At 45.6% G+C, this 25,762-nt stretch overlaps 3 protein-coding genes across 4 annotated transcripts; 2 read left to right on the forward strand and 1 right to left on the reverse strand.

Moving 5' to 3' along the window:
* The first annotated feature begins 7,633 nt into the window (after positions 1–7,633).
* Positions 7,634–8,858, forward strand: LOC147976960 (uncharacterized). Its single transcript, XM_087519108.1, has one exon. The coding sequence runs from the start codon at positions 7,948–7,950 to the stop codon at positions 8,854–8,856; it is 909 nt and encodes a 302-aa protein (XP_087375234.1). The 5' UTR covers positions 7,634–7,947; the 3' UTR covers positions 8,857–8,858.
* A 136-nt stretch (positions 8,859–8,994) lies between these two features.
* On the reverse strand, positions 8,995–13,073 carry LOC125554946 (uncharacterized). Of its 2 annotated transcripts, none has more exons than XM_087519110.1 (8): positions 12,820–13,073; positions 12,501–12,590; positions 10,868–10,927; positions 10,645–10,684; positions 10,463–10,556; positions 9,923–9,982; positions 9,715–9,806; positions 8,995–9,572 (listed from the first exon to the last, which is right to left on the reverse strand). In XM_087519110.1, exons 1-8 carry the CDS (start codon positions 12,948–12,950, stop codon positions 9,501–9,503), a joined length of 639 nt encoding a protein of 212 aa, XP_087375236.1. In that variant the 5' UTR covers positions 12,951–13,073; the 3' UTR covers positions 8,995–9,500. The 2 variants fall into 2 exon arrangements, with proteins under 2 accessions (XP_087375236.1, XP_087375235.1); XM_087519109.1 differs by having other exon boundaries at positions 10,645–10,687.
* Positions 13,074–20,043: 6,970 nt separating this feature from the next.
* LOC125530192 (polyketide cyclase/dehydrase/lipid transporter) lies at positions 20,044–25,442 on the forward strand. The gene is made up of 10 exons (XM_048694596.2): positions 20,044–20,520; positions 20,618–20,738; positions 21,124–21,209; positions 21,434–21,833; positions 21,935–22,035; positions 22,123–22,189; positions 22,581–22,808; positions 23,632–24,081; positions 24,387–24,459; positions 25,082–25,442. Exons 1-10 carry the CDS (start codon positions 20,129–20,131, stop codon positions 25,333–25,335), a joined length of 2,172 nt encoding a protein of 723 aa, XP_048550553.1. The 5' UTR covers positions 20,044–20,128; the 3' UTR covers positions 25,336–25,442.
* The last annotated feature ends 320 nt before the right edge of the window (positions 25,443–25,762 follow it).

A 25,762-nucleotide genomic window follows, 5' to 3' on the forward strand; every position in this document is an offset into this window, starting at 1 on the left:
TAAAAAGTACATCACAGATGATATTTTTTCAACAAAACTCGTATTGGGGTATCTTAGAATATTTAATGAAGTATATTGAGAATAATAAAGAGGTATATATATATATATATATATAGTGTTACTATTCATCACCCAGGGTGCAGAATAAGTTATTCTTCATCCGAGGTAATCTTACGATCATTTCATAATTAAATTACGTTTGGAATTTAAATAGTAACATTTCTATTGATTCACTACGTAAAATTTGATATAAGAAAATAAAAAATATAGGTTATAAGACAAGAAAAATTGTAGTTTATGTGTATTTTAGACTATCTTTTTACGTTTGTAATTTTACATAACATAAAATATTTTTTATGGCGATTATATATTTTATTACGGTCTCTTTTTACGTCGGAAATAAGACAAAACTTATGGAACGTAAAATTGCGGTGCAAAAAAAGACCATAAGAAAATATATAATCGCCGTAAATAATATTTTATGTTATGTAAAATTACAAACGTAAAAACATAGTCTAAAATAGACATAAACTGCAAATTTTCTTGTCTTATAACCTATATTTTAATTTTCTTATGTCAAATTTTACATAGTAAATCAATAGAAATATAACTATTTGAATACCAAATGTAATTTAACTATGAAATGATTGTAAGATTACCTCGGGTGAAGAATAACTTATTCTGCACCGTGGATGATGAATAGTAACACTATATTCACTTATGACACATGTTTGATTAGTCAAATTGCTATCTTAGATGGTACATAGCCGAATTTTGGGTAAGTGCACCTATCCATCGATTTGGTCTTTTCTTGCATGCATCATGCGTGGCATCTCCCGCTTGCGTACGCGTCGCGTGCAATCGTGTCACAGGCGGGCACAACAAACACATACGAGTATTTACGTAGCCGCACGCCGGCACCACACGAACGCACGCATGCGACTCCTCCTCAACGAGAGAACACTTCAGGACACATGGCGGCGGCGGCGACGACGACGACAACCAACGGCGAGGAGGCGGCGGCGAAGGCCACCCGAGACAAAGAGGCAGACGCCGAGGAGGCTTACCAGCGCGCGGAGTTGCTCTACCACGCCGGCAACTTCACGGGGGCGTGCCGCCACGCCCAGAGGGCCCAGCAGCTCTTCCCGGCGCTCCCAGGCGTCGCGAACGCGCTCGCTGCCTACTCCATCCACGCCGCCGCGGCCGCTGGCCGCCCCGGCCGCCCCAACTGGCACGCCGTGCTCGCCTTGGAGAAGCAAGCCACCCCCATGCGCGACGCGATTCCTGCGGCTGTCCCTCCTCGTCCACCCTGACAAGAACCGCTCTGCCGCCGCCGAGGGCGCCTTCAAGATCCTCCGCCAGGCATGCGACACTGCGCTGATGTTTGCCGGCGACCGGAAGGACGCATCCGCTGCCTCGCCGCAGTCCTCCAGGCCGCGCAGCTCTGCCGCCGGCGACACCAATGCCGACACAAACAGAAACAGGCCTCCTTCCGGCGCCGAACACAGGCCGCGCCAGTCTACCGCCGGCGACACTAATGCTGGCACGAACAGAAACAGTCCGCCTGCCGGCGCCCAACACAGGCCGCGCAGGTCTACCGCGGGCGACACCAATGCCGACACAAACAGAAACAGTCCGCCTGCCGGCGCCCAACACAGGCCGCAGAGGTTTGCCAGCGGCGACACCAACGCCGACACCAACAGAAACAGGCCGCGCAGGTCTGCCGCCAGCGACACCAATGCCGACATGGGCAGAAACAGGCCGCCTGCCGGCGCCAAAGGAGACGGGCCGCGCGGGTACAAGTGGATCTACTGCTGGCACTGCAAGCGCGAATTCGGGCGGCAGATAGGCCCCGTCGAGGAGCTGGTGGGCACGGCGTGCCCACGGTGCAACATGCGGCTGAGGCCGCCGTGGGATAGGAAGACACTGCTAGATTTCACCGTCCTGGAAGCCTTCGCGCGCTGAACGGCCCGATGAGAGACACCGTGACTCCGCTGGCTCCTGGGGAGAAGACACGTGAACATTGAAGACTTTCTTAATTTTCTTCTTTTTTGCTTTATTAGTTGTTGTTTTTTTTGCGAGATTCATTAGTCAGTTTTGCTAAAGCACATCTAGATGTGCTATAAGTATTGCACATCTAAGTACTATGTCATTGATCTTATGTTAAGATTCGTGTAGATATTTTCTTTTTCTTTTTTCTATTTCTCTCTATGCTTAACTCATTCACTTAGGTGTGCAATAACTAGAGCACATTTAGATGTGCCCTAGACACACCCTTCATTAGTTGTTCCAAAGAATGTTCGTTTAGGAGTCTTATTATAGAGTAGAATTTTAGCACCCTGCATTATATAAGCAGCAGGCCCTGGTTGATTCTAATCACAAGAAAAAACAATTTTGAATCTTTTTGACATGAAAAAAAAAGATTTTGAATTCGAAGAAGAAGAAGCTGCCTAGTTTTTATTATTGTGTGGCATGCCCCATGCTCGTATCTTAAGACAACCTTCTCTTACAAACAATCCGTTGCTTTTACTATCAGTTTTGCTAAGTCTCAGTCAACTAAGACTTCGTTGAGTCTCAGTCAATGTTATATTTTCCAGAAAGTACATTGAGATCCGTGTAAAAAACAAATTTCATTTTTTCTTTTTTCTCTCTTGCATGTAATGTCATTTGATTAGGACTTGGTTAAATCTCAGTCAACTGAGACATAGCCACACGCTTTTACTATCGCGTGACGCGAATGGCTGCATGGTCGCCGCGATGAATAGGAAACATGTTTGACAGTTTGGGGTGGGATACATGGCCATCGTTTCACAGGAGATGATGGGCTTTAGAGGGAAGGGTGGGGGCGGCGAGGTGTGGCAATGCCACCGGCCATGGATGGCAACAACAAGGGTTCGGCTGTCGTCGAATTGGGCGGGTTAGGAGAAATTAGAACAATATAATCTGCGAAATCGACTCGTGCAAAGACTTAGGCCTCCTTTGGTTCACAGGATAGAAAAGTCATAGGAAATGATATGACACATATCTAAAATGATATGTGTTGCCCTGCAGGCGAGCCATTGTAGGGCTCACTACAGGCGGGACATAGTCGCGCCGAGCGTAGCCTGCACTTTTTGTTTCATTCAGAAAAAATGTATGTGGATTCATAAACTTTTAGAAAATCTTTGTGCCATTCACAAAAATATGTCAATTAAAAAAATGTTCACACATTCCAAAAGAAAAGTATGAGACATTTCTGAAAAAGGTTATACAAGTTCAATAAATATTCCATACAATTCATAAAAATTTTATGGTACATCAAAAAGTGTTCCCATGTTACAAAATATGTTGGCGACATTTAGGAAATTGTTTCCACAATGTATTTTTTTTGCATAGTTTACTATCAATCAAAAGAAATGTTTCAACGTATATTTGGAAAATGTTGACACATAAATGATTATTTTAATAAAACCCTAATCATGTATTTGTAAAATGTGTGAACTTGTATAAATGTTTTTTGGACATATACGATTCTTTTGCAATGTGTATTAAACATGTATAAAATTTGTTCCATGGGTATACTAAAAATGCACAATGTGTACAAAACAATTAGGCACGTGCTGATAAAAAACAAAACAGGAAAATAAACAAAGAAAAACGAAGGAAAAAATAATGAGGACAAAGAAAACCAGAAAAAACCATAGAAACCATGAAGAAAACCAATGCAAACAGTCTTTTTCAGTCAAAACGATAAATAAAATCACAGCAAAAAAACTTGCGCGGCAGCTATTTTAATAGGCTCAGTAACTCAGCGGCCAGAAGGTGAGACCGAGTGAAGAAGTCTCGCAACGGGCGAGAAGGGATCTCCTAACGCGTGACGCGCTGGCAACGAGCCAGCGCGCACGTCCATTCCCCACAGCGCGCCCCTGTTGGGCCGGACCACGAGCCGGCCGGAACGCCCTCCTGTGTATTAATTTCGATTAGTTTTCCTTTTTTCGATTATTTTAGTTTTTCTTCTTTAAAATAATTCGTGATTTCCAAAAATTCCAAACTTTAAAAAGTGGATTTTGAGAAAAAAGTAATCATAAAATGTTCGTGGATTAAAAAATGTTCACGATTTTGACAACCATTTAGTGGATTTGAGAAAAAAATCGAATTCAAAAAACATTATATTTATTTTTTAATGTTCAAAAAATGCACATTAATTTTAAAAAACAGTTCAAAACATGTCTACCTATTAAAAAAATGTTCATCGATTCAAATATGTTCACCGACTCAGAAAAAATGGTAACAATTTCAAAACAAATTGCAAAGGATAAAGATATGTTCACTATTTTGAAAAATGTTTGCCAATCTGAAAAAATTTTACGGTTCCATAAAAAATGTTTTCTAATTCAAAAATGTTTACCATTTAAAACAATGTTCGTGAATTTGAAAATTATTCATGACTTCAAAAATATGTTCATGAATTCAGAAAAATGTTCACCAATTTGAAAACTTGTTCACAAGATGAAAAAGGGAAAAAGGATAAAGATAAGAAAATAATAAGATGAAAAATAAAAATAAAAAACTAAGAGGGATAAAACAATGAAAAAAGAAAAAGACGGTCCGGGAAAGCTTCTAGAACCTTTCCAAAACCAGTATGGTGAAGAACCCGGACTGAACTGACCCATGCCGGGTTCTTCCCTCATTTTTTTCTTCTTTTTCCATTTTTTTCGTTACTATGATATTATGTGTTTATTTTATTTGTTTATTTGTGAAATATCCCTCCGTTTGTCAATAGTTGACATCGACGGAGGAAGTACATATGTAAGGTGGTATGAACAGCACCGACGATAGGTATGTCGCAGCATTGCTACAGCTACAAACTTTTTTTACGGATTGGAAGCTATAGACAAAGGTGTACTTATCTATTTGGGAAGAAGGAGGACCTCACCCCGAAATTCAGGGGGAAGGAGTGAATTATGAGTTGACACGTAAGTTCGTAAGATTAATTCTGTAAGAGTCATCCATAAGTATATCATTTTCGAGTATATCAGGGATCAACGATATTGTAAACGTTAAATGTTAGGAGATGTTTTTTGAGTGGTTCATCGAATCTATCTATCGAGAGGCCCACTTCGGCAGCCTCAGCGCCGCTTAGGCTAGAGGGCGCTCGAAGGCGAGCCATAGTGCGCCGGCCCAGGATCGGTGGCATCCAGCAACATGTTAAAAAACAAAACAGGATGGCTAACATCTACAGGCGTAGAACATTAACCACTGCACCACAATCAATATGATGTCCTATAACATAAACTGGCGCTATTTTACCGCTGTTTCAGTTCCAGTTAGGATTTTTCGAAAAACGAAAATGTCAATATGAAATAGAATTCATGAATATTGAAAATGTTGATCGATTCTGAAAAATGAATTCACGAGTTTCCCAGAAAAAAGTTCACAAAGTCGAAAAAGTTCATGAATTTGAAAAACATTCACGGGATTTTTGAAGAAAAGTTCACGTATAGAAAAAAGTTCGTCAGTTTTGACAAAAAAGTTCACGAATTTGATGAAAGTTCATCGGATTCTGGAAAAAATTCACTGGTTTGGAAAAACTTCATTGATTTTGACAAAAAAAGTTCACGAATTTGAAAAAAGTTCATCAATTTTGAAAAAACGTTCACGGATTTTCAGAAAAAGTTCATGAATACAGAAAAAAGTTCACCAGTTTTGTAAAAAAGTTCACGGATTTTAAGAAGTTCACTGGTTTTGAATAAAGTTCAATGAATTTGTGAAAAAGTTCACGTATCTTTTAAAAAGAGGAGCAAGAAAAAAATATAAGGTAAAAGAAAGGAGAGCATGGAACAAAAGAAGGAAAGGGAAGTAAAGAATCGCATGACGTTGGTTGTCCTGTTGGTTATCGAAGCTACTCCCTCCGTTCCAAATTACTCGTCGCGGACTTTTTTTTTTGAACCGGGCTTTAACCCCTTTCCATTGCATATGAACGGAAATACATCAGTTCCGGGAAACAATTCAGAGAGAGGGAAAGAGGTAAAGCGAGTTCGGGCATTGCTAGGAAACCCACTGCACCACGCCTGACATTGAGACGAGTGCCATGGGGCGAAAACCTAACAACGCCAATATAAAATCTGCCTACAGGAACAATTGACACAAACTCTAGGAACAGTCTAGACCCAAAACAAGACCACGAACAGACATATGAAGACCCAAAATGCCATCAGCTTCACTCGGATGAAGAAGCTTGAAAGCTATTCCCCCGCGATCGGACGCCTGCTCGCTGCGCACATCTTCATCATCTGCATCGTGTTTGACCTGGGTACCTCAGCCCCCGCGCGAAGCTCCTTGCCATCCTCTTCTTGTTGTAACCCTGTCTAATATAAGAGAAACGAGCACATAGCAAATACAATCTCAAACGGGGTTTTGATTTGCTTCTTTTCAAAAGTTGCCCGCTTTCGAGCCGGCCAAATGGACCAATAAGCCGTAGCAAGATCAACAGTATAGAACTTTGCTCCAGCAGGGAGAAAAGAGTAGCACCAAGCATAATATTGCCATTGGTTGCTGGGACATCTATCCGTTCCCAGAACCATCCCCACACAGCGCCAAAACCACCCTAGCTACAGGACCCTTGAAGAACAATTGCTGTGAAGTTTCTACTTCATTGCAGAACGAACAACAAGGATTTCCTGGCCACTTCTTTTTCTTCATCACTTGCCTCGTTAGCACAGCATCCTGGGCCAACTGCCACATAAAGATTTTGATTTTCAGAGGAACTTTTGCTTTCCAAATCCATTTATAATGGAAACCGCTTAAAGGGTTTTCCAGCCATTTATACATGGATTTAGTGGTGTATTTGTCGCTGCCATTAAAGCCCCAGAACACCTGATCACCCCCCTCGCATAGTTGAATCTCAGATATGACTCTACTCATTTCACCCCACTGCCTCAACATCTCAGGGTTGAGTCTACGTCTGAAGGAGGTTTGAGCATTCAAAAACTTGAACTTGTTAACTGTGCAGTCCTGGTCATTGCACACATCAAAAAGAATGGGGAACTGCTCCCGAAATGGGAGTGAACCCTTGATAGAGTCTTTCCAAACTCTAGCCAAGTCCCCGGATTTAGTATTGATCATTTTAGCAGCCATATATAAAGATGACCCCAAGACCACCTTTGTCTTTGGATCTGCATATCCTATTCCATTTAACTAGATGCTATTGCTTTTTCTTGTTGCAACCTTGCCAAAAGAATTTACGTCTATGCTTATCTAGCCTTTCAATGAACGTTTTGTTCATGAGCCACATGGACATATGGTACAGGGAGATCTGGGTGACCACAGAGTCTAGCAAGGTGAGTCTACCACCCATTGAGGCAGCATTACCAATCCAGGCATCAAAAATACTTGAGATATTTGTCCACTCGTCGCAGACATAGATGTATCTAGAACTAAAATACATCTAGATACATCCATACCTGCGACAAGTAATTCGAAACGAAGGGAGTAACTTCGAACGAGGAGATTGTGGTTGGAATCTCACCCGCGCAGAGTTTTTTGCCCTTTAAAACAGGAAAAGGGGATAAATGGGCCGGCCCAGCGTGCGTGCGTGCGTGTGGGTGGGGGGGGGGGGGGGCGTTTGTGGAAAGCGAAGTAAGGGGCGCAGAAGGAGCCGAATAGGGTTTGGCTCTATCTCTATAGAGGAGGCACAGGTGGCACGATCCGCCTGAACATTGGGCCAGGCTGGAAGTAACAAGAGGCACAAGTCCAGCCTTCTCTCTTTGGCCCATCTCGTCCCAACCCGAAAGAAATACGCGCAGCCTCTCCGATCTGGACCTGGAGTCGGCCACTCGGCCGCTACATAGCACACGCCGTACATCGTCCGATCTTCTCTCGCACGCGCGCGCGCGCGCGGCATCATATACACCGGCACCAACCGCCATTGCGACCGACTCCGCAGACACAGACGAACGACGAGCGCGGATGGCGGCGGAGGCGGCCAACAGGGAGGAGGCCGAGAGGGCGCTGCGGCGCGCGGAGGAGCACTTCCTCGCCGGCAACGTGGCGGGGGCGCGGCGGCTGGCCGCCAAGGCCCGGCGGCTCTCCCCGTCGCTCCCCGGCGCCGCGCACGCGCTCGCCGCCTACGACGTCCACGCCGCCGCGGCCGGGACCCAGCACCGCGCGGGCTACTGGCACGACGTGCTCGGCGTGGGCCGCTCCGCGTCCGCCTCCGCCGTGAAGAGGCAGTTCCGGCGCCTGTCCCTCCTCGTCCACCCCGACAAGAACCGCTCCGCCGCCGCCGAGGGCGCCTTCAAGCTGCTCGGCCAGGCCTGCGACGCCCTCTCCTCCGGCTCCGGCGCCGGCCACGTCCCCTACTACAACAGCAGCCCCGCCAACACCGCGGCCTCCGCGCAGGAGTGGTACCGATCGCACCACGCGGCGAAGCAGCAGTCCACGCCGCCGAAGCCGTCCAAGCCGCCCGCGCCCGAGGCGCCGCCGCCGCCACCTGCCGCCGAGTCGGCGTCGCGCGCGAGGAGGTTCGTCCGCGTCCGGTGTGAGCGCTGCAGGGTGGCCAGGGAGGTCCCCGCCGGCGACCTGGCCGCCGGGGAGGCCAAGTGCGTCCGGTGCCAGACCGTGTTGCACGAGCAGGAGCAGAAGAGGACGTACGTGTGGACGTCGTCGGGCTCGTACCACCAGGTGCCCAGCGAGAATCCTCCGCCGCCACCGCCACCCACGAAGCCGCCGACGTTCCAGTGCCCGGCCCGGTGCCCGCAGTGCGAGACGCAGTTCACGTCCATGGTGTCGGCCGGCACGTGGAACCTCCGGTGCCGGAACTGCCTGAAGCGCGTCATGGTCAAGGTGAAAGGCCCCGAGGAGGCGACGTGCACGTGAAGTGGAACCACAACGTCTTCAGAGTTCAGATTCAGATTACCACTTCGAGTTACAACCTCCAGGGAAGGATGCAATGTGGAGTAGCTTTAAAACCTTGCAGTAGATGTAAACCTTTCTGTATTTCGTTGACAACATGCATGCCAAGATTATATATTTGCTTGATATATGTGTATATATGTAGTACCATATGTTTCTTACTGAATGTTGTTGGTCCAGGGGAAGACTGCTAAAGAATTTACATGTTGGAAAACATAAGCAGAGGTCGGCCAGGAGCTTAGCAATGGCTGCTGTGCGTGCAAGAAAGCAACCCAGGTGCTAGGTTATAAATCAAAGAGCAGGAAAAGTTAGGTTTGATCGTGCATCGGAACACCGAAACCGCATGAGCCGTGCGGGTGAAGAAGCTATTCAAAATCCTATGGAACCTACGTGCATCATCTCTGTTCTTCAGAACCATATACCACTATCCACGTCGATCTGAAAGACGGACATCAGAGCACCGAAACCGTATGAGCCGTGCGGGTAAAGCTACCGAAACGCTACAGAACCTACTCTCTTTCCCCTGTGCATCATCTCTGTTCTTCAAAACCATATACTATCTATCCTCCACGTCAATCTGAAAGACGGACCATCTGGCAAGAGCCGTATCAGTCCTCCTCGTCGTCGGGGCTCAGGAACGAGGCAAAGGACTTGCGAAGCTTGATGATGGATTTGTCACCCTGCGAGACACAAACACAGGGTTACTTGTCAAAGAGAATTCCATCCTACTGGGTACTGATACGCATCGAACTCTGTTAAAGCAATATATGGTTACATGACCAGAAAGGTGGTTCAAGTAATGATGCAGGGTGCTGAACAAACCTGCTTCAACTTCTTCAGAGATTCTTCTGCATCTGTTATCTTCTCCGAAACTGTTTTCTCAAGATCAGCAAGAGTGGTCTTTTCCTTCTTCCCTGTTAAACAGGTAGTATTTGAGTAAGAGCAAAGAATCTTGCACATACAAGACCTGTTTAAAAGACAAGTGACAGCAAAGATCTTTCCTACATAAGTAGTGTAAGCATCTACTTACTTTGCAGTTCATACTGAACTATCAGTTTCTCCTTTTCAACTTCAAACTTTGAGAAAAGATCTGCAGCATACAAGATGTCGATAAGTAGTCGACAACAGAGATGATTCACTATGTGGCAGGAAACTACAAATTCAGATCTCAGTATGCACAAGTATAACCTGAAGATACTGGCTCATCCTTGCAAACAAATACTAAATAATTATGTGTATTTAATTGCCAGTAGAACAATTTTTCGTAAAACTGTGCACAGTTCACCCAGCTTTAAAGGTTAACAAGGACATGGTTTTCTTTGGATACTGTTTGGCAATATAATTCTCCTACATGTGTCAGGGCAAGATAACAAACTCATTTATATGCAAATATGGTTATAATTCAAAAAGGATGCAGCTACAGTTTTTCTAGGGTCAAAAGCTAGGACAAGAGCAGACTATGTTCAACATATACTCCTGCCACGTGTAGAGTATGTATTTTTCGTAACATGTATAGTGTAATATGACATAGACTTCAGAAAATGTGGTAGAGGATGCACATTCAGCACACCTTTGAAATTCTGTACGTGTGCAGCCTTGTCTTTGGAGAACTTGTCATGAGTGGCTTGAAACTTTGTGTACTCGGTCTTCAATGAACCTTCACACTGCATTGCATAAAATTAAAGCTGGTAACCAAACTGTGGCAATATTATATAACCTGATGAATGTCATTGGATCAATAGAAGTTCAAACCTCTTTGGAAGCCTTCGTTAGAGCTTTAAGAACATTCTGCCTGCTAATGCAATCAGTAGCATTTGTCAGCAATCAGAGTACATATTAATAGCATTCATAGTTTTTATTATCAAGAATTAGCTTATATATGTTCATGTTGGAGCAATGAGTAAAAAGGATAGCAGGAAATTTGTATTTCTACACACAGAAAGTTAAAAGCAAGTGAAACAGTTCGGTTGTTCACCTTTCCTTCTCAAACTTTGTCTTGGTGTCCTGTACCATAGATTGAATCTCTGTTGCAACGCTGAAAGTGAAATGAATCTGTTAGTAAAGTAAATTCTACCAGCAGCTAAAAAGTGTGCAATATACATAAATTGGGACTTTTGTCAGACAGGAAAGGCTCAAAATATCAAGCCACTAAATATGCACACTGAGATGTCATCAATTCATCATATGAATCCATCCTTCATACCGGAATGATCATGTATGATATGCTTCCTTGTAAGTTTATGATCTACTGGCACAACACTACAGATAAGACCTAAGCAGTCATGACCAATCTGGAAACCATGGTATGCTGCCCTGCTAATTTGGTGATGCGAACACAGATTTCCAATGTCTAAATGCAACACAGCAGGTGGAAACAGTAACATGACTCCGAAGTCCTTGCAGACTATTGTGAGAGTGAGTCAGAAGAAAAAAGGGAAGGTGGATGCATAGATTCGATCAACAGAAGTATTTGTTCCACAAAGAAATGACACTCGTAAATCCTACTTCTCATCAAACTACAGATTTCTGGAACATAATTTCAGGTACAGGCATACAGCAGGCTATAGAAGCACTGATAACACTCATAACTCCACAATCCTACCATTGAAGGGAACAAATCTCCCATGAGTTCATGATCAACTGCACAACATTACAAAGTGCCTAAAATGTCTCTTACTCCCTCTGTAAACTAATATAAGAGCATTTAGATCACTAAGGTAGTGATCTAAACACTCTTATATTAGTTTACGGAGGGAGTACAAGTTTATGATCTACTGGCGCAAAATTACATACAAGACCTAAGCAGTCAGAAACAACCTGACAATAATGGTATGCTGTCCTGGTACTTTGGTGATGCAAACATAGATTTCCAATATCTAAATTCAGGTACAGGCATACAGCACGCTAGAAGCACTGGTAAACGAGTTTATGATCAACTGCCACAACATTACAAAGTACCTAAAATGTCTCTTACGAGTTTATGATCTACTGGCGCAAGATTACATACGAGACCTAAGCATTCACAAACACCTGACAACAAGGGTATGCTCCTGCTACTTTGGTGATGCAAACATAGATTTGCAATATCTAAATGCAATGCAATGCAGTAAACAGAAGCACTAACATAACCCCCAAGTCTTTGCAGGCTATTATGAGAATGAGCCAAGGTCAAAATTGGGAGGTGGATGCGATGCATATATTCGATAAAAAAAACTAGCTATGGTTCACTCTGAACAAGGCGGGTAAATCGTGTTGAACCAACTGGTGCACGCAACACTTCTAAGCCCTGTCATCGCATTGGTACCTACTACTCCAATCACCAAAAGGGCACCCGATCATTCACAAACAACATGACACTGGAAACTCCTAGTTCTCATCCATTTACAGACTCCTGAAGCCTAAATTCAGATACAGTATCCTCAAAACAAAAAAAAGATACAGTGCACTTATATATCAGGTTCAGAGACAGCGCACATCAGGTTCAGATAGGGCACGCAGCAGGTTGGAAACACAAATAACACACTCGTAGCCACTGAATCCTACCGCACGCTAGCATTGCGAGATCGACCGTGGAGAAACGTGGGGAGGTGGATGGGAGCGGGGATCACCTGGAGATGGCCTGCTCGGTCTTCTTCTGGCCGTCCTTGTGAGCCTTGTCCTTGATGTGGCGCAGCATCGTCACGATCTGCTTGAAGTCGCTGCCTCGGCGGATCCCATCGGAGCAAACACCAACAAATCACATGGCCAAATCAGTTAAGCGCACGCAGAATCCGACACGAACCGCCCGCGAGAGGGGGAGCGGCCAGGAAACCCTCGCCCTCGCCGTCGGCCCCTTCGATCCGAGCAACGCCGCGAGCGGGACGCGCGGAGCGCAGAGCGGAGGCGCGAATAGCGGTGGGAGGAGGGGGAGGGGGGAGGGGGAGGCACCTGTCGAGCTCGAGCTCGGGGTCGGAATCGTCCATGTCGCGCCGCCTCTTGTCGGACCGGGGCGCCTCGTCGGGGTCCTTGGCCCCGCCCCGCTTGCCGCCGCTTGCCTTCGCCTTCCCCGCGGCCGACATCGCTCGCCGGTGGTGGTGGAGGTGGACGAGACCGCCGCTTCGCCTTGCCCCTTCTCTCTCGCTTTGCCGCGGCGTGTGCGGTGTGTGTGGGTGCGTGTGAAGGGGAGAAGGGGGTTTTGCGGTGGTGGGAGAGGCTTGGGCTCTGCTTGTTGCTGGATCTCAGCCCAAAATTACAAATGATAGCAAGTCTAATACATACTCTAATTATTTTTTTCTCAAAAAAAAGACATACTCTGCTTATTCCGGATAAATATGCGCATATAAATGTCTGCACTTTATTAAGCATAGAATAGAAAGTCTAATTCTAATTGTGCAGTTAAGTTAGATACGATGAAAACCTATGGCAGAGTAGAATGGAGTTATCTGGAAGCTATCTTGAAGAAAATTGGATTCGCCCCCAAGGTTTGTGCAGCTCATCTTGAATAGGGTGACCTTGGTTACCTTGGCCATCTTGAATGGTGGCGTCTCAAAGGAGTGTAGGCCGACTCGGGCCTCATATCTCCTTACCTATTTTTTGCTGGTAGCTGAAGGATTGTGTTATATGTTAAAGCGTGAGGAAGTGACACCGGTGGGTATACAAGGGGCTCCCTTGGCACTTACCGTTAAACACCTTTTTTTTGCAAATGATACTCTGTTATTTTTGAAAGCATCTATCGAAGGGCTGCCTGGGCCAGAGATTCAGTGCAAAAGTATTGTGATGCTTCTGGGCAGCGAGGGAACCTATCCAAATCCTTTATTTACTTTGGTAAGGGCTGCTCTGAAAATAACTTACATGCAGTTAAGCAGATTCTAGAAGTAGAGAAAGAATCTCTTAATGACTAATATTTGGGATTACCGGCTGATGTTGGTTGGCAAAAGAATGGAGTGTTTGCATATTTGAAAGATAATGCCTAGAAAAGAGTTCAAGGGTGGATAGAAAAACTCTTGTTGTATATGGTTGGGAAGAGATTTTAAACAAGGCAATTGCCCAGGTTGTGCCAACATTTTCAATGTCCTGCTTCAAGCTACCAAGAGGATTATGTCAGCCCATTACGTCACTCATACAGAGTTTCTGATGAGGAAGCAAGAGAAAGGAAGATAACATGGGTCTCATGCGATTCCAAGTGCATGCCAAAATATATGGGGGATTGGGTTTTCGTGATATTGGTAATTTTTAAGTTGTGTATCTAAACAAGCATGGAGGCTCTTGAAGGAACCTACTTCATTAAGTATCAGACTTTTGAAGGCACGATCTAAATGTCCTTGGAAGCTCATCTTGACAGGTTTAGAGAGGAATTTTGGAAAGGTGCGATGTACTACGCCAAGGAATATCAGGATTATGCAAGAAAACTTACCACGGGATCATATGCTGAGACCAATGTGCATGGAATCACCTACCGCTTATGTTCTGATGTCAAAATTGTTTGTGTCGGCCACAAGAACATGGGACGTGGAGAAGCTGCAGGAGGATCTCTCATAAGATTGTCAAATTTTTTTGTGTCGGCCACAAGATCAAATGCGAAAGGGACTGTGTTTAACAAACGAATGGTGGTCTAGCGTTTAGTGGAAGGAATCATCAATTGGACACAATTCCCCCATGACCATAATCACAAATCAAATAAAAAAACTGGTAAATTTCCTCTCGTAATTCAATTTAGTTCCCCACTACACAATTGTTCAACCAAAGTTATAACTTTACCCTTGGAACGGAGGTACCCTCTTAGGTGATGGTACTCCCGTAGAATTGTGTCGCAGTATCATATGAATTTAACCGTTGGATTGACATACATGGATGGCCCATATTAACTTTGGGGACACTGTAAAGAACTCAAAATGGAAACTGAACTATGTCAAATCTAGATTCATCTCTGTTTGATATCTCCATAAAATGCCTGGTACCTATCGCTTTATACTATCTTTAATGGAAGTGGCTTCTCTATATAGTTCAAGTGCCGTCTTCATGATCTTCGGTTGTGATAAAAACTGCAATCTTCTCTGGTATGGAGGATGAGTGGAGAGATAGTACTCTTTGAATGTTTCAAATTGTACCAGCCTTGTATTCTTTCTTAAAGAACGTGAGTGCCATGTGTGGATCGAAACCAGCGGCAGCGAGTAGTAGGATTCCGATGTGGTCTGCCTCTGTTTCCGTCCTACAAAGGTAACAACACATACCATCGGGTCTTCTTATCAAAGAATACGCGAGCACTCATTTTTCTGATCATATAAGGTATTTATGTGTAACATGCACAATGTAAATTGCCATGTTCCCGCAGAAAAATAATAATGTAAATCACCATAAACAATAATGTGTAATGAGAAGCAGACATACCTTCGCCGAAAGTAATAATAGAGGGGTTTAGTCACCCACTTGGTCGAGCTGATTTCAGATTCGTGCCTTGCGATGATGTGCGCAACCTAAGAAAAATATTTGAATGTTAATTGGAGTCCACCTGAAAATATAATTCGATAATAACATGAGATGAGTTCATTAGTCCAACGGACCTACCTCATGGGCGATAGCAAATGCAATCTCACCATCGGTCTTGAAGTGGTCGAGCAATCCCGTGTACAGTACGATTTTACCGCCGCGCGTGCAGTAGGCGCCGGTGTTGCCCTTGTGATCCACCACGATCACCTCCCAGTCGAGCCCATGGAGATGCCTCGTCTGAGGCGGAGGTAGCCATGCCTTCCCCTTATGCCGGTTGCTGGCGACGCGGAGGATGACAGCGTCGTCGATGCCGGCGTGGATGATCCTCTCGGCGATGCGACGGGCGCGGACGCTACGTACGTACGTACTCGAATATTCAGGCATTCAGAAACACAAGGTTCAGAGCGTGTCCAATAGTTCTTTTTTTTTTAACATCACTACAGATATAAGCGCTCATATGCACGTGCATACACTCATCCCTATGAACGCACACACGCATACCCTACCCCTATAAGCATCTCCGAAAAACTGAGCTAGCATATCATCTTGAAAATTTACGAAGTTACCGTAGGCACCTCGACGTCGACGGGACGTCTCCTCCCACTAAATGCGCATCGCCGGAAAAATAAATTCAGAAATAAATGCGAGCACCAGGATTTGAACCCTGATGGACTGGGGATACCACAGTCCCTCTAACCATCCAACCACAAGTTGGTTCACCCGTGTCCAATAGTTCAATTCACCAAGCTGCACCTAGCAATTGGTCACGGGTAGATAGTTCAATCGATCATCCACAGCTAATAAAACTCACCTTCTAAGACCAGATGATCCCTTAGGGCATCTCTAACGGCAAGCCGCAAATTTTCTCGCGTGTCCGTCCACGGATACGGATGCGAGAGAGGCCATCCAACACTAGTTTGTATATGCCTGTTAGCAAATTCAAATTCAAACACTAACTCGAACAACGCGCCGAATCACATCTGCGCCGGATCCCCGATCGCAACCTAAAAGAGACAAATGTGCTTAGTTTTTATAGCCCGAATCCAAAAGAATATTAGTCCGGCAATCTGTGCATTTCTACCATGTCGTACCAGCAATCCTAACAAGTTGCTCCCCGATCAAAGAGGTGTCGTTGCGGCCGCGTAGGCAGCCTCCGCGTCCGCCTCCTCTGTTGTTGTGTTCCATCGCCGATGTAGGTGTAGGACTGCTGCGTGGCCGTCTGGGTGTATGACTGCTAGTGCTGTTGATAGTTGTCGAACTAGGTGGGATCGAAGTCTTCCACTTGCCCATCCTCATAGCCCCCTCCTCCTCCGTCGCCTCCGTCGTGGATGATGCCAAGCATCTTCCTATCCGCGTCGTACGCCATCTCCCCCGCTCTCGGTATTGCAGCAAACAGCGTGCGGGCACCCATCTGCTCCCCGCCCACTGTCCTCACCCGGAAGAGCTGCGGCGAAGAATACTCAAAGCTCACGTAGCCTAGATTGCCTGAGCGGCGACCTCAGCTTCGTCGCTGCCGGCGCACTGTATGCGGCCGACACGCATGTCTTCGCGAGAGCGCGTCCGCAGTAGGCCATTGTTGGTGGTGGGAAGGAGCCGTCGCTGTTGCTGCCTTGCGCGCACCAGAGGAGATGCGTAGTTTCAGCGAAGTTGTTCATTATGGTGCTCGCTAATTGTTGTACATTCACGGCGAAAGGTGGTGACAAGTGGTGAATTGTATGTGCGACACTTGTCATAACCCGGAAGTTTTGCACTTTTCCATAGGCTTATTTTTTTCAAAACGAAACTGCTTCTTGGATGATACTTGTGCCTGACTTGTGCATAATGTGCACATCGGGTAAATGCTGTCCGCCTGGATTCAATTGCCGTGTGTGAATCATGCATATTTTGTCGTGTGCATAGCACGACTCTTTTCAAAATGTTTCATCTTATGAACTGTGCATTCAAATCACGAACCGCTTTTATTATTGGGTTTCCCACATTGAGATCTTCAAAACTAGATCTCATGCTAGTAGTTATAGACAAACCTTTTTTTCTCTCAAAAAAACCATAAAAACTGGAAACAGGAAAAACATGTAACAAAAGAATTGAAACCAAAAAAAAAAACTGCGAAACACAATTGCGTTTTTCACTTTTTGTGAAGAGCACTCGTGCTTTCACTTTTGGGGAATCACAGATGCGCTTTTCAGTTTTCGAAAAGCATGGTTGTGCTTCATCGTGAAGCACACATGTGCTTTTCATATAGTGTGCTTCTTGCGAGAAAAACTAATAAATATTTTTTTTCAAGGAAACATAGGAAAAACCAAGCAAATCCAAAACCTTGAAAAAATCAGATAAAACCCTAAAACGTGTGCAGAAAAAAAATGTGATCCCGCGAGAGCGCCCAACACATGACATGTAGCACCGCTGGGACGCTCCCCTTGCTGCCAGCTAAGAATCCCCAAGGGGAACCTGTCAATTAGTTGATCTTTGTTTTATTGAAAATCTGTGAAGTTTTGGATTTGACACAGCTACTTGGGCAAGCATTTTACGATTAAGAATCAATTTCTTCTTATACAAATTGTGTATTAATTTATTATAACTATTGAATACTTTATATACCCGAGCTGTTGTGCTTATCCGAGTGATCCACAAACGATGAAAATCCCTCTTTTGCCTACCTCTATTCTCCTTTATTGCAGTCACCGAGTAATGCTAGATGTGCTAAAATTTACGTAGATGTTTTACCGGATTGCTGATTTGGAGGATTATGATTGAAAGTGGGGGGATGAAGGGGACCACCCCCACCGAAATTCCCCGGGCGAGGGGGGGGGGGTCAGTTTGGAAGGTTACGTAACGTAAACCTTTATAGGTGTAGGATTATCGCCCTTCACTCCCTCTTTTCGACAGTGTTATGTGATTGTTGGCCCAATAACGCATGGGCTACTGGTTCCACTTCTTCCTTTCTCTCTTGGTCGAATTGAACAATAATGCCATAAATATGAATTGTTCTATGAAAACTTTTGTTAAATGGTTAGAAAGTGTGTTTTCATGTGTGAAATTATAACTTATTACTACCTTCGATCTACAATAAATGTCGCAGTTTGAACTAATCCCAATTTAAAACCGCGACACTTATTTTGGACCGGAGAGAGTACCATTTTTTTTGTCATAAACTTTTGTGTAAGTGAACAAACTAATAAGTAATGTGAAAAATGCTACTAGAACTAGCATCGTGCATACATATATGGACTTTTTACTGAACAATGTGAATCATATTTGAAAGTTGGTGAACAAAAAGTAAGTAGCCTATGTAGTACTAACATTCTAGTGCTTGAGGAAAACAAATTTTGTAAGTGGACAAAAAACTGGGTTACATGAACCGCTATTTTAGAATTCTTCAGATTGGTGTGACGTCGAGGTGAAGTTAACAAGCAACTGGGCGTCAATCTGTTTGGTGTCTTGGTGCTAAAAAAAACTCCATTTGTGGACAAAAAACACGCCGCTGCGCTACAGCAGGAGAAATATTCTTTTTTTGCGCAGCACAGCAAGAGATATTAACCTGCCACATTCAGCAGGCATTTTTTTCTTCAATTAACGATTGATGAAAGAGGTAGCGACGTACCCACAAAAGAAAAGAAAAGAAAAAGAGACTCTCTAACAAACTAGTTGGCTGGGATCTTCACGGAGAGAAAAATCCTGAATGATCCCACGAGAATCTACAACTAACTGCGTCGCTAACTAAATTCAGAGAATTATTAGTCGATCTAAGAACAGTCTACTCATTGCATGATCAAATAAACATCACTATCTCTATTTTACAGATCAATGCGCGGGCACGCCTGGCACGCAGCCGAAGGCTCTGGCGACGAAGGCCAAGCAAGGGCAGACGAACTTCTTCACGAACCTATGCATGGCGCCGCCGCGGCGTGTCCCGAGCGGCCCCGGCGACCGCCGACGATAGCGATGATGGGCGACGCGCGTGTACATCCGCGACGCCGTCGTCACGGCCCCCGCCTCCGACGAGCGGACATTGCCGTCCCGAAACGCCTCGAAGAGGACCATGTCCTCGAAGCTCACGTATCCCAGATCACCGTCGCGGCGACGCCTGTCGAAGCAGACCTCGGCTTCGTCGCTGCCGGCGCACTGCACGCGGCCGACGCGCACGTCCTCGTGGGAGCGCGTCCGCAGCAGGCCATTGTTGTTGTTGTTGTTGTTGTTGGGGAAGGAGCCGTCGCTGCTGCTGCCCTGCGCGCAGGAGAGGAGGTCGCCGGCGTTGTCGTTGTGGTGGTGGGCGAGGAGAGGCTGGGAGCGGGAGTGGGAGATCGGCATCGGAGGCGTGAGGCGGCGGCGGCACTAGGAGGCGGCGGCGGCGGCGAGAACGAGGACTGTGAACTGTGATCTAAGTTGGTCTAGAATCAAGGGAAGTGGTTAAGATCAATGGGCTGCAGCGCTGGGCAGGTGGATATTCCCCCATGGGACGCGCGGGCGCTGACCGCGTACGCGTCGCAGGCTGACTAGCCGGCCCCACATCTGGTGGGCCCACGGCACATCAGGTGGGCCTGCCGCCACCTCTCCTTCCCGCCACGCGTCGCCCCTGGCCGCGGCAGAAACAATCTCAACGTCGCCGTCGTCCGAGCCGACGCGCTGGGCCCCTCACGTCAGTGGCTGGAGCCCACCTCCCCAGTCCGCATCCACTCGAACTGGGTGAGCTCTCGTCCCCTCCTTCCCCGGCCGCTCCACCTCCACTCCTCTTCTCGGACAGTCCACACCGCCGTCGCCGCTCGCGGGAGCCATGCGGGCCCTAGTCTCCCCGGCCCCAGCCGCCGCCGCATTCCTCCCGCGGACTCCGAGCCCCGGCGCGAGCCCTCGAGGTGCCACACCGGCCTCGCGGCAGCGCTCTTCTTCCGGTGGCCGCGCTGTCGCCGCCGGGGCTGCTGCCACGGGCGACCACTGGGGCGCCGACGACCAGCAGCACCACCGGGAGCAGCAGCAGTACCGCGGCGGCGCCGGCAGGGGCGGCACCAGGCGCGCTGGGCCGAGCGTGCAGTGCGACGTGGACGTGGTGTCGTGGCGCGAGCGGCGGGTGTTCGCGTCCGTGGCGGTGGCCGCCGACGTCGACACCGTGTGGCGCATCATCACCGACTACGAGCGCCTCGCCGACTTCGTCCCCAACCTCGTGCACAGGTACGCGTTTCCTTCTCGTCCACCGCCGTCTCGGTCCCGCCTTCTTCACCATGGGAGCACCGTTGAAGGGTTCTGATTTGGCGGAAATTTCGTGCAGTGGGAGGATCCCGTGCCCGCACGAGGGCAGGATATGGCTGGAGCAGAGGGGGCTGCAGCAAGCGCTCTACTGGCACATCGAGGCACGCGTCGTGCTGGATCTCCGGGAGGTCCCCGATGCCGTACGTGCTGTCTTCTCTTCACCATAATCTCCTACTGGCAGTTGTTGTCACAGTTCAGATGTTACTACTTACTAGTAGTAGTACATTTTTCTCATTGATCGCAAATCGTGGGGCAAAAGATTGCAAATCGTGGGGCAAAATGAGATTTCACTGAAATGTTTGCAGTGCGCTCGAACTGAATGCATTGGCAACATCTGTGCATGATCAGTTGATTAGGTCCCGACTACTGAATACATTTTACTGTCGGTGTCTCTGCATGTGTTGTTTCTCCTTGTTAAGTTGCGGGTAGCAGATTTAAAGAGGATGAATGGTCTCCCTAGTTTTCTACTTATGTTGAGCTATGTGTCCTTATTTACTCGATTGTTTGCTAACAATTGCTGCGCAGGTTGATGGACGAGAGCTCCACTTCTCCATGGTCGATGGTGACTTCAAGAAGTTTGAAGGGAAATGGTCCGTCAGGGCTGGTCCAAGGTGGGCATCTGGTGGTCATTTTTATGCGTTGTTTGTAACATATGCCTTCAGTGAGCATCTAGCTTTTTAAGACCATAGTGACTTATCTTCTACCACTTGATGCCCTGATATAGAAATATTTTGATTCAGGGATCCTTAGATATTTCATCGCCTTAGGCTTTTGAACATCAGAAAAAGAATTCCGTTCATAAATCTTATATGACCCCTGTTTCGTTTTGTAACAGGTCCGCTAGTGCGATTTTGCTGTATGAAGTTAATGTGATACCACGATTTAATTTCCCAGCAATATTTCTTGAGAGGATTATAACGTCAGATCTTCCTGTGAATCTTACAGCCTTGGCTTTCAGATCTGAAAAAATGTATTTAGAAAACCATAAATTTGGACCTACAAAATTTACCGGTGCAGAGTCCAAGCCACTTAACTTGCGTAGTGCAACAGTCGAGAATGATGTCATCTCTTCTAGTAAGTTCAAAGAAGCACCTGCCTCTTCTGGTTTTGGTGGTGTGCTTGCTTCACCTCCTCCTGAGGTTAATGGCAAATGGGGTGTATATGGAAGTGTCTGCAGGCTTGATAGGCCTTGTGTGGTAGATGAGATCCATCTTCGACGATTTGATGGCCTCTTGGTAACTGACGAAGCTTATACCTATCAAATCCTTGGATTCTTAAATTTCACGGAAAGCACACTAAGAAAATTGTCTTCTCTTGTGGAATGCTTTGGGTGAAGGAGCGTGAAGGGGCTCACAGGTGTGTTGTTGCTAGTATCACCGTGAAAGCACCAGTTCGAGAAGTATGGAATGCACTAACAGCATATGAGAAGTTACCTGAGTAAGCAGTTTTATCTTTATGCAGTATTTGGAGTTCACATAGTCTATTTCCAATACGCAGCTATTATCTAATATAGCTATCTTGTAGGATTATACCAAACCTGGCTATCAGTCGGATTATTCTTCGTGATAATAACAAAGTTCGAATATTACAGGTACAAATTCTGTTAATATTTTACATGAGGTCCTGGTTGCTTGTTTGTAAATAGCATTTAAGTTTGGGGTTGTAGCGTTGCATGGATTTTTCACAGAGTTGTCAGTCCACAATTTCACTTTCTGCTTGTTAGCTTGCTTATCTTTTGTAGTTTCTTTTTTTGGCTTTTACCCAAGAGATTTCTGAAACTTTCTGATGCTTAAGAGTTCAATGTTTTATTTCACATATATTGTCGCAGAATACTTTACAGAAGGGATCACACTTGTGTCCTACCAGTGAAAAAAAAAGATCAATGCCCCCTGTCCCCAAAGATCCTTCTCAAAAGAATTTAGTTCAATTTGATTGTTTTGTGAGCTGTGCAAGTTTTGTAACATCTCAGTTTTTTTTTTCAGGAGGGCTGCAAAGGCCTACTTTATATGGTACTTCATGCCCGTGTTGTAATGGATCTTCGTGAGAAACTTGAACGTGAGATCAGCTTTGAGCAAGTTGAGGGCGATTTCTACTCATTTAAAGGAAAATGGCGCCTCGAACAGCTCGGAGATCAGCACACACTGCTGAAGTATATGGTCGAGACTAAGATGCATAAAGATACCTTTCTCTCAGAGTCTATCCTTGAAGAGGTATGCACAACCTTGTTCTAGGAACAATATGTGCATTTTATGCATGCGACTTCTTCCTACTTAATCCAAAAAAGAGCTTATTGTTGTGGAGTAGAAAAGTTGGAATAGAAAATGGTTGTGTGTGCCCCCATCCTTCTACATTATTTATTTCGGAAAGAACTACACTAGCTCTGACGTAACCCTGGGGTGTTACTCTTTACTCCCTCCGTCCCATAATATAAGAGCGTTTTTTACACTACACTAGTGTCAAAACGCTCTTATATTACGGGACGGAGGGAGTAGAAAGCAACCTTTGTGTGGATGTATCATCTTGTTCAATGTACCATCATGCTCATGTGACAGACTTTACCTTTTATCCTTTACCCATTCATTTTATTTCTTCCATCAGTTACAGTCACAGGCTTGTTCCTGACAAATGTTGAACTGAATGTATCTATATACTCTGAATCTGAAACAATATAAGCTTGTATCCGCCGCTATCTTTACAAATTGGCATTTGTCTCTCCCAATGAAATAATTGGTATTTCATTCCCTTGATAACAATAATTCTGCATTAGGTTATCTCTGAAGAGTCTCCTAGGGATTATTTTTCCCAATTTTATGCTAGCCACAAACATCTATCTCAGGCATCCAAATAATTCGTTTTGAAGGCATTCTTGTTACAAGGTATCATCGCTATGCAAACATGATATTGAACTTATAAAGACAGTTTTGCTGTCAAATATTTGTAGGTTACTTGTGTGGCATCATCATGCAAATGACAGTATTTTGTTCTCATCTTTGGGGAGAAATAAACCAAAACATTTTATTTTATCCTTTTCAGGTCATATACGAAGATCTTCCGTCAAATTTATGTGCAATCCGTGATTATGTTGAAAAGGCAGAAGCTGAGAGAGGTAATTCCATAATTCACTCGGATGCGCCAACCAATCGAGATACTGTTCCTATGTATTACACAGAAGGACGGCAGCCGGAGCAAGCACCTGTACATTGCTCTTCAACTTCCACAAGGCAAAGATCAAAAGTTCCTGGCCTGCAAAAGGACATCGAGGTCCTCAAATCTGAACTTGGTAGCTTTATTGCAAAACATGGTCAGAATGGTTTCATGCCTAAGAGAAAACATCTTCGGACACATGGAAGAGTTGATATTGAGAAGGCCATAACACGGATGGGTGGGTTCAGGAAGATTGCCACCTTAATGAATCTCTCCCTTTCTTATAAAAATCGGAAACCAAGGGGTTATTGGGATAATCTCGAGAACTTGCAAGAAGAGGTGAGAGAAAATACTTTTTCTTCTCTCCCTCTGCTTTGTAAACGTCCAGTCCCATACAAGGCTGCTAGTATATCATGGTTTTCTTAGCTTCAGAGTTGTATCATAATATCTTGGACTACACCTTTCCCCATTAGATTTTCTTAAATAACTTTGACATTGCTAGTAAGGGAAATGATAGTGCACACTCCAATCGTTGTATGCCATACCATACATTTTGTATTATGTTTGAAATTTATTTATTTATTTATTATGATATGTTCAGTTTATGATCATAATTTAACACCGAGAATGACCATTGTGTGCAGATCGGGAGATTCCAGAAGAACTGGGGGATGGACCCTTCTTATATGCCAAGTAGGAAGTCTTTTGAGAGGGCAGGTACTGACTAATTCTACTTGGACCAAATTTAGAATGGGGTTGACCATTTTCCCTACTAATGTTGATTGCAGTTGGTACCCCATTTGGGTATGTAATTAGTCAATGTATCGTTTTTATGGCCTACTTTTATATGGTCAGGTGGCTGTGGGCCATGCCACTGCACTACCTTGCTAGTGTAGTAGTGTTGCTTAAGATATCTGGGACCCCTCACTCTTCAGCACCAAATTTTTGTACTCCCTCCGTTCCAAATTACTCCGTTTCAAATTACTCGTCGCAGAAATGGATGTATCTAGAACTAAAATACATCTAGATACATCCATACCTGCGACAAGTAATTCGGAACGGAGGGAGTAGTTTTCTACTCTACAGCCGTTATTGTTGACGTTTATCGGTCCACGATCAAACCGGATGAAATTGATGCACCGCACTAGTTGACATTACTGGTCGCATTCACGGTTTCGTATATGCCAGATTGATGAGGGCAACGGCAACATGGTCGTGCCATGGGTTTCTATCTATCATGCTAGTGCCACCAGTCGTGTGGTCTCTAATTCTCAGTTGGTCCACCATGGCCGGTCTTCCTTCCTAACGGTCTCCATACTCCGTTTGTTGTGGTTGGCAGGGCGGTACGACATTGCTCGCGCCCTGGAGAAATGGGGCGGCATACAGGAGGTCTCCCGGCTCCTCTCGCTTGAACCAAGGCGGCCCCGGAAGCAAGCGGACCCCGACGGCGAGAGCCAGCCGGAATCTCCAAGCGCCGCCGCCGCGGAGCACCACCCGAGCAGCAGCAATGCAGACAAGGCGAGCGTGCCCCTGGACGCGCAGAAGTGGCTCCTCAAGCTCAAGGACCTGGACATCAACTGGGTCGAGTACTGATTACTGAACAGCAGGGGGCTCACTCCGGCGTAGTTCACTAATCCAGCCTGTAAACGACTGTGTATGTATGTACAGAAAAAAGGTAATGCACTGGCTGAGTTTTTCCAGCCCGGAACGCCCGCTGGTTTAGGGGTTCTCCGCCGCGAAAAAACGACTTTCTGAACACTAACCTGTGAAAGCTCTAGAACTGGAGGTTTCTGTACGGCGAGTTTGTCTGTCTGTATTTCTTGACATGTGACTTGGGATGTCTCTAGAACACTGTCAGCTTCCTCGTCGCTGTCAGACCAATTGGTAAAAGGGAATCATTAGAAGTGGGAAGTGCCGCGCGCGCATGGTGGGACGGGAGAGGACGTTGTTTCGGTGCTTGCATTGCACTGGACGGTTGTTGGATCGACTGACCTTTTCAAGCACACGTGCGTTGAAAAAA

The sequence above is a fragment of the Triticum urartu genome, chromosome 4A, assembly GCF_056163025.1.
Source record: "Triticum urartu cultivar PI428250 chromosome 4A, HENAU_Tu73, whole genome shotgun sequence".
Taxonomy (NCBI): Eukaryota; Viridiplantae; Streptophyta; class Magnoliopsida; order Poales; family Poaceae; genus Triticum; species Triticum urartu.